The 9,466-nt window shown below is 40.3% G+C and overlaps 1 protein-coding gene across 2 annotated transcripts in view; it reads right to left on the reverse strand.

Annotated features, from left to right (window-relative positions):
• zranb3 (zinc finger, RAN-binding domain containing 3) overlaps window positions 1–9,466 on the reverse strand; it is a 62,851-nt gene that overhangs the window by 25,108 nt on the left and 28,277 nt on the right. For both annotated transcript variants that reach the window (XM_084415610.1, XM_084415611.1), the window contains exons 9-13: window positions 7,478–7,594; window positions 4,956–5,075; window positions 2,713–2,832; window positions 1,040–1,219; window positions 50–214 (exon numbers count right to left, since the gene is read on the reverse strand). In XM_084415610.1, coding sequence (XP_084271736.1) covers window positions 50–214; window positions 1,040–1,219; window positions 2,713–2,832; window positions 4,956–5,075; window positions 7,478–7,594 — 702 coding nt within the window. The remainder of the gene's footprint in view (window positions 1–49; window positions 215–1,039; window positions 1,220–2,712; window positions 2,833–4,955; window positions 5,076–7,477; window positions 7,595–9,466) is intronic.

The following is a 9,466-nucleotide window of genomic DNA, read 5'->3' on the forward strand; positions in this document are numbered from 1 at the left end:
CCTAGTCACTTTTTACGTTTAATTTGTGGCGATGACAATTTTTACGTACGTGAGAAAAGAAAATTCCGTCTTTGTCGTCCTCAGAATCACCCTTCACGGTCTCGCTTGGCGTCCATGCCTGAGCGAAGTTCAGAAAGTCCCATTTCTCTTGGTCTCCCACCTCAGCCTTCAAATATTCTTTCTTTCCATTCAGAGCGCTGCCCGTAACCGTTTCCTGTCCAATATCATTTGTAAGAATCTCAGCAAATGAAAGCAAATTTTCCCAAACAAGCCCTTATTTTACACTCCAAAGCTTACAGTAGATATTGTGTTTCCTCTTTATTTAGTCCTTAGACATTATATATTGATTACTTTAAGAGCAATTTGGCAAGTCTAGAAACTAAGTTTCCACCAATTTAAAAGTGTACATTTAAAGTAATGTTCACAAAAACATTTTTCCTTAAAGGAACCGTATGTAAGATTGTGGCCAAAACTGGTACTGCAATCGCTTTCAAATTACTGTAGAGCGGAGTATCCCCTCCCCCTCCCCCCTGACTCGAGGTTGCCAGCTAGGCTGCAGGATCCAGCAGGAACGTGTAGGCTGCTACAAGGAGCTTTCGATGGCAAGTGACGAGTCTCCAATACAAATCCTTGTTTTATTTCGTACTTTGTCATGACGTATTTCGGATTCATAACGAGGTCTTTTAGGTTTCGTAACGTTAGACATTTTTTATCCGACACGTTTGTAGCTGCAGCTGTGGTAACTAGAGCAGAGCTGGCAACCCGGATGCCGAAACACTACTGACTTCGTGATTGGTAGCTAGGTGGAGGGTGGGGCATCAGGCCAAAACACAACATCAACATCAACATCAACATCAGTTGAGGGCTGCACTTTTAAATGACAATATCCTGGCCGGACTATTGTTGTCAGTGATATAAGTATTTGAAATGAACATGATTTCTTAATGTCTAGTGACATATCAGGGCCATTTTATGATTAATTGAAATACATTTCTTACATACGGTTCCTTTAACTGAAGCTTAGAGACCTGCGATCTACCTTTCTGTTGAGCATGGACCACATGACCGTGTCAAAGGTTCCTTTGGCGATGAGGTAGTGGATGTGTACGGTCGCGGTCTGTCCTATACGATGTGCTCTGTCCTCTGCTTGTTTGATCTGTCCTGGGTTCCAGTAGAGTTCGGCAAAGACCACGTGAGACGCTGCCGTAAATGTCAAACCCTGAGCGCAAGTGGATACATCATACAGTATTACAGCAATATTTGCATGTCATCCAAAAATATTAAGTTATTAAGTTTGACACGCTTTAGAGTATTATGAGGTTGCGTGAAGAATAAAGAAGAACAGTGCAATGGTTATGAGATTGAGGTGTTACGAGGTTGTGTGAAACATTACGGACGTTTATGAGGTTTTACGAAGTTGCGTGAAATGTTATGAACATCAGTGTGAAGTATAAATGAACAGTTAGATGTTTACGAAGTTACGGTGTATTGAGGCTGTGTGAAGTACAAAGTACAGTGTTCACGATGTCAGGGTGTTAGGAGGATGTGACATAAATGGGAACATTACAATGTTTAAGGCGTTAAGGTGTTACTTTTTGCGTTAAGTATAAAGAACAGTAAAAAGTATACAATGTTGAATGTTACTGTGTGACATATACAGGCTGAGGCTGTGTGATGTACAAACGGGAACATTACAGCGTTTACACTGTTAAGGCGTTACAAGTTTGCATTGACTGTAAAGAAGAATCGCGCAATGTATGCAAAATGTTGAATGTTACAAGACTTTGTAACGTATAAAGGGGGGCATTACAATTTGTCCGAAGTTGGGGTGTTACAAGGTTGAGTGAAGTGTAAATAATAAAAGACTAGGTTGACAAGGTTGTTTTAAGTTTAAAAAAATTACAAAACAATGTTTTCAAGTTTGAGTGTTACGTGGTTGTGTGATGTACTCTATAGACGAATGTTAAAATGATTACAAGGTTGAGTGTTGTGATGTTGTGACGTACTGCTAAGTATTATTATTATACTAGTAGTACTATTATGTTACAATGTTTACGAGGTGGAGATGTTACAAGGCTGTGTGAAGCATGTCAAACGTACTTACAATGATAACAAGGTTGAGTGTTACAAGGTTGTATGAAATAATGTATAGATGAATGTTACAATGTTTACGAGGTGGAGATGTTACAAGGTTGTGTCGTGAGAAGCATTTCAAACATACAATGATTGCGAGGTTGAGCATTACAAGTTTGTGAGACTTACTGAATAGAGGAACTTTACAATGTTTATGAGGTGGAGATGTTACAAGGCTGTGTGAAGCATTTCAAACGTACTTACAATGATTACAAGGTGGAGTGTTACAAGGTTGTATGAAATACTGTATAGAGGAATGTTACAATGTTTACGAGGTGGAGATTTTACAAAGTTGTGTGAAGCATTACAAACATACAATGATTACGAAGTTGAGCATTACAAGGTTGTGAGACTTTCTGAATAGAGGAATGTTACAATGTTTATGAAGTGGAGATTTTACAAGGTTGTGTGAAGCATTTCAAAAATACAATGTCTATGAGGTTGAGGTGTTACGAATTCGTGTGAAATATAAAGAGGAACAGTGCGATTACAAGGTTGTGTGACGATTTACAAACAACAGTACAATGTTCATGAAGTTGAGGTGTTACAACATTGTTTATAAGGTTGAGTCCTCAGTACCTGTCCAGCTGCCTGTATACTCAGTATGGCCACACGCGTGCCTGGATCGTTTTGAAAACGATGCACCAGTTGAATCCTCTCGGCAGAAGGAACGCTGCCATCGATGCGGATATAACTAGCCTGGAAAAAAATGCGGAAAATAGAGAGTCTAAAGTCAATTTTGATTTTCAATTTTTATGTGTAAAAGCTATTTAATGAAGGAAAAATCTAAATGCCTTCCAACTCAAAGCATTGTAAGGAGTATGAAAACCCTTCATAACTATCAATCAGTGCCATAAAGACTGAGTTTTGCAGATCTGTGGTTGTTCAGAGAGCATTAGCGCACTCAAGTCAAAACTTATCAGCAAAGACATCCAGAGTTGGCAACTTTTTAGTGCGTTTCAAGTACATTTTGGGCATTATCATCTTCCTACCATCATCTGACAGCTGTAAAACACAGGTGAAGCGGTGTACAACACCTTTTTCTCTCTCCGCCTGGCAGAACTTCAGAACTTTTCTCACCCGTGTTAATTTTAGCTTCCTGCCTAACATTTCTTCCCATCTCTCGCTCGGATTGCAAGGAGCGTGACAGGTGTGAGAACGCAGGGAGCGCATAAGCTGCCCCGTTCGAATGCGAATCACACCTGCTGGTGCGAGGCCCCCCTCTTCCCCATAAGATTCATAAGCACCAATTAACGGCATGATGACTAAAAAAAAGGAAGAAAATCTTCACAGTGTCTGGGATCAAACGTCTGGTCAGAGAGCAGCGAAACAAGAAAGTGAGAGAGATGGAGGAAAAGAGAGGGGGGCTGGGGGTCTAAAAGAAGAGGAAATTGACAAAACAAGCTCTCATTAAAACAGTGAGATATCTGTGAAGTCACCGTGTCGGCAACCAGTCGGCGCTCTTTAGGGTGCAAAGTGTTTTTAGCGTGCCGCTGTGTGAACAGGGACAAAAAGAACAGATAGTGGTAAAAGATGAATCAACAGCACTGATGAAATGTCTGTTAGTTCAAACCAAAGTTTATGATGGTTTTGTCAGACCTGGATCAATATTCTGGATCAGAATTTGAGTACTTCATCAATCTGATTTGTAAATGAAGCATTCAGACCGTTTTGTGAACTGGACCAACTGATTCAATCTAAAGATCTAAGCCAAATAATAGCGCAAAACTATAGAAATTTCAATAAACCATAGGTTTTATTTCCATACTGTTTCCATAACCTTATCAATTTAATTCATTTCCATGAATTTTCAAGTATTTGAAATCACTTTTTACCTCTAGTTGAAAAAAAAACCCAAAACACTCTTAATGTTTGATTTACAAATCAGACTAATCAGGTTCTCGAACTCAACTCAATTTTAATGGAAATATTACTGAATCACTTGATCCAGTTCACAAAACAAGTCTGAATGATTCATTTCCAACCGGACTGATCTGGGTTCTCGAACTCAACTCACTTTTTAACAAAACAAAAAATACTGATTTGTTTGATTCAGTACGATTCATTTACAAGTCTATCTAATCAGGTTCTCAAATTCAACTCACTGACTCCAACACAAAATTAGTGTTTAATTCATGAATCAAACATCCTTACTCCAAGAACTCTAATGAAAGCGACTGGAAGGATGGACGTCAAAATGATTTCCTAAGACTTGAAATATAGCGCACAAGCCGAATAGACGATTTTTATTAAACTTTTATGAATGTTTCCAATAGCACAATATTCAGAATTTCTCTAATATTGTTCATCAGAATATAGAAGGTGATTTAGCTTTAGAACAACAGGCGCGAGTAAATGATGACAGAATTGACGTTTTTGCATGACATTTTTTTTGAAATATAACTAAAGTAGTTGTTCACACAAACTCACCTGATTGACAGCAAGACTCTGACCCATTCTTATGCTGTAAGAATGAACCAGTGCCCTACTGAGGGAATATGTTAAAGCAAAGAATGAACTCTACCCAGGGAATCAACACGCTCTCCTTCACCTCCTTTAGTCCTGTCAAGCCCTTTCATTCTGTGTTTTTTTTTTTTTTTTTTTTCAAAAACACTTTTTCTCTCATTCAGCTCACACACACACAAATACACACCTCTCTTTCTCTCTCTGAATGGGTCAGTGTGTGTGTGTTGGGACGGTGGTGTGACAGGCTTTGCTGCTGGCTGATTTAATGAACTGTGTTGAGGTGCTGACATACTTTTGAGTCTCAGCTCGCGCACACACACACACACACACACACACACACACACACAAACACCTACCTTGGCCTCGATGACAGCCTCAGTACACGCCTGCAGCATGCTGAGATGATGAGCAAAGACCAGAAACTTCAGCTGTTCGGTCTCCAGCATCATCTTTATATAGTCCTTCACTGCTCCGGCCTGAGAGAGACGGAAAGAAAGAGAAAAATAAAGAAGTAAAACACATCGTGATCCAGCCAGGAAATGCAATTTAGGAATTCCAACTAATATGTCACAAAATTTATTTTATATACACGACCGTTCAAATGTTTGGGGTCGGTATGATTTTTTTTTCCTGCTCTTCTGCTCACCAAATCTACATTTATTTGACCAAAAATACAGTAAAAAGGGTAATATTGTGAAATACTATTACTATTTAAAATAACCGTTTTCTATTATAACTTATTTTGAAAGGTAATTTCTTCCTGTGATTTCCCTGTGAATTTTCAGCAACATTACTCCAGTCATCAGCATCACATGATCCTTCAGGAATCATTATAAAAATGCTGATTTGCAGCTCAAGAAATGTTTATTTTTATTATCAATTCTGAAAACAGTTGTGCTGTTCAATATCTTTGTGGAAACCATGATTAATTTTATTCTTTGATAAACAGAAAGTTAAAGAATTAGAGTCGATAGAAGAGCATTTACTTAAAATAGAAATCTTTTATAAAATTATGAATGTGTCCTTTTGTGTGTGTGTGTGTGTAAAAAAAAAACCTTCCTAGCAATGCCCTGGCAACCTTCCTAGCAGCTTTTGTAAAAATCTAGTCAATAATTTAATTAGTCAATAAGACATTGGTGTCTTTCACATTATTGTAGTTGCCATGTTTCATAAATAAAACATGCTATCTGTGATTTACGACATTTAAAGAGGTTCTGTTTTACCAGTTTAATCTCAAATCTCCTTTTATCCTCCGATACCTGCTTTTCTCTCTCCAAAAAAATCCTCTCAAATCCCTAAACTTTGAGATGAACTCGAGCTAATGCCCGTTATGCCTAGCGTAGTTGTTAAATGAACAGCGTATCGAGTCATTTGCCGCAAGCCAGTCCTCTTTTCCTGAGTTTCAAAGCTGCGCTCCAATTTCTCATTACTGGAGAGTTTTGCCTTTTTAATATCGCCTAATTGGCGCCCAAAACTGTCTGTGAAGGAGCGCAAAGGCTTTTTTTTTTTTACAGCCTCAAGTGTGCGTGTGCGTGTGGTGGCTCCGGCTCACTCATTTTCACTTGGCAAAAACAGCGATTTCAAAAAGTGACACCATTCCTGACGCCGCACATTTCTGCCCTGAGAGAGCGAGAGGATATCATCTCAGCGGCAAACAATAAATGAAAGAGCGAGGAGGACAAGAGCAGCAGGGACCAGAACACACGGGTTTGACAAATTAAAAAAAAAAACACACACGGTGGCACGTCGGGGACGCACACTGCTTTCACACGCGGGCTGGTTTGATGCACACACACACACACACGGTGGAAAGCTTCATTCAAGACACACGCTGTGCTCAGGAGGACGATATAAAGTGGTTGTAGTTTGAGAAGAAAGAACGTCCAAAACTCCTGGTGGAAAGCAAACGTGTTGGTAGAGCCTGCTTTTCATGACAAAACTGTGCGAAGTCACTTTCCTGTGACGTTAAAGTTCATCCGAGTGATGCAAAAATCACAAAAAGTTACTGCAGGTCTCGCCTGGAGCTCATAAAAACACCTTGTTAAGTCTCGGAAACAGCGAGATCTGCAGGAAAAGATGTCGGGCAATCAAAAAGGTCAGCATTAAGGTCGGCTCAGCGCTGGACCGGCCCCCCTGGAGCTCGTTCCCATGGCAATGCCGCGGTGTTTGATGTGGAGAACAGAAGGGCCGGTTGCCATGGTGGTCGTTAGCGGCGATATCACGCTGTCCCTCATCGTTAGAGGGAACGAGAGAGAGGGAAACTCACTGCAGATGGCCGTTATTCTGATGGCATTCAGAAAAAGAGCTGAAGCTGAAATGAGGGCTGACGTCCTTTTCCATCTACACAGACACTGAATAACAGATCCGATGTAGATCTAGTGCATTAGTGTTTTGTTTTAGAGGAAGGTTTGTTGAGGAGAGGAGTGATGTTACTTTTTAGGTGATTAGACTTATGATTTTTGGCTGATGGATGATACATTTCATAATCTTATATTGAAGGAGAGACCCTAGCCATAGTAATGAGAATTGGAGAGAAATGTGTTTAATTGTTATTGTTAAAAAAATCTGTACTATCTGCATGTAAAAAAAAAATATTCCTTATTTTTCCCCTTCTCATTTTGGGGTGAAGCTCAGATGTGTTCATTACAGGTTTTATGAGAGTCAGACATTTAAAACAAAAATGATACGGTTCATCTATCCCACACTTAAAGGAGTGTTTTGAACACTCAAAAGGAACAAAATACTCTTATACAACCCTGTAAAAATGCAAAAAAAATGCACAGAAATTCCTACAGCATCAAAATCAACAACCATTTTAGACAATTAGGGCGACGTGGAATGAGAAATAAACATCTTGTGGATATTGCAAACGCTTTACCTTGGCAACGGCGGTCTGCTTATACATGTGTGTGATGAGACTCATCACCTCCACAAACTGATTCTCACTCTCAGAGCTCATCAGTTTCTCCCACTGCTCAAAACTAGCACTCGCTTCCTGTGAGAAAGAGAGAGAGAGAGAGAGAGAGAGAGAGAGAATCTATAAAGGGCAGCACAATTAATGATATCGTAAACTGTCCTACTTTCCCCGTGTTTGGCAAAAAGCAGCAAGAAAAACAGAAAATAAAGAAATATGAAGTGTGAACGAGAGAAAGTGAGGGGTAGAGGGAGCGAGAGGAAGGAGACACAATTCCCTGAAGTTGCAGAACGACTCCTTGGGTCATGTGACCTGCCCAATTATAGCGCTACAGTGACAGCAGCAGTGGAAGATGGAAACACAGCGTACCGGCACCATAAATCTCCTGCGCGCACACACACCGAGTCCTGCTCTGCCTGCCCCTAAAACAAATGCAGATCCTCTCCGTCTCCTTTCACACAAACACTGCACTACCCGAGAGGTGCTGCCAGGGTTTGGACATCAGACTGACAGGAAGTCAAGCAGTGAATGAAGGAAACAGAGTATGTGAAAGACACACAACCATTATTCAACCCTGGGCTCTTTTATAAGCTTCACAATGTATAACTTGACAGTAATAATGAGGTGACAAATGTATAGATAGATAGATAGATAGATAGATAGGATAGACACTGTCGATAAAACAAAGACAGATAGATACTATAGACAGAAAGACAGACAGACAGACAGACAGATAGATAGATAGATAGATAGATAGATAGATAGATAGATACTGTTGATACAACAGAGACAGACAGACAGACAGACAGACAGATAGATAGGATAGACACTGTCGATACAACAGAAAGACAGATAGATAGATAGATAGATAGATAGATAGATAGATAGATAGATAGATAGATAGATAGATAGATACTGTCGATACAACAGAAAGACAGATAGATAGATAGATACTGTCGATACAACAGAAAGACAGATAACAAGTATTTGATACAGTGCCGATTTTGCAGGTTTTCCCACTTACAAAGCATGTAGAAGTCTGTAATTTTTATCATAGGTACACTTCAACTGTGAGTGACGGAATCGAAAACAAAAATCCAGAAAATCACATTGTATGATTTTTAAGTAATTCATTTGCATTTTATTGCATGACATAAGTATTTGATACATCAGAAAAGCAGAACTTAATACTTGGTATAGAAACCTTTGTTTGCAATTACAGAGATCATACGTTTCCTGTAGTTCTTGACCAGGTTTGCACACACTGCAACAGGGATTTTGGCCCACTCCTTCATACAGACCTTCTCCAGATCCTTCAGGTTTCGGGGCTGTTGCTGGGCAATACGGACTTTCAGCTCCCTCCAAAGATTTTCTATTGGGTTCTGGTCTGGAGACTGGCTAGGCCACTCCAGAACCTTGATATGCTTCTTACAGAGCCACTCCTTGGTTATCCTGGCTGTGTGCTTGGGGTCATTGTCATGCTGGAAGACCCAGCCACAACCCATCTTCAATGCTCTTACTGAGGGAAGGAGGTTGTTGGCCAAGATCTCGCGATACATGGCCCCATCCATCCTCCCCTCAATACGGTGCAGTCGCCCTGTCCCCTTTGCAGAAAAAGCATCCCCAAAGAATGATGTTTCCACCTCCAAGCTTCACGGTTGGGATGGTGTTCTTGGGGTTGTACTCATCCTTCTTCTTACTCCAAACACAGCAAGTGGAGTTTAGACAAAAAAGCTCTATTTTTGTCTCATCAGACCACATGACCTTCTCCCATTCCTCCTCTGGATCATCCAGATGGTCATTGGCAAACTTCAGACGGGCCTGGACATGCGCTGGCTTGAGCAGGGGGACCTTGCGTGCGCTGCAGCATTTTAATCCATGACGGCGTAGTGTGTAACTAATGGTTTTCTTTGAGACTGTGGTCCCAGCTCTCTTCAGGTCATTGACCAGGTC

The sequence above is a fragment of the Rutilus rutilus genome (assembly GCF_951802725.1).
Source record: "Rutilus rutilus genome assembly, chromosome: 8".
NCBI lineage: Eukaryota > Metazoa > Chordata > Actinopteri > Cypriniformes > Leuciscidae > Rutilus > Rutilus rutilus.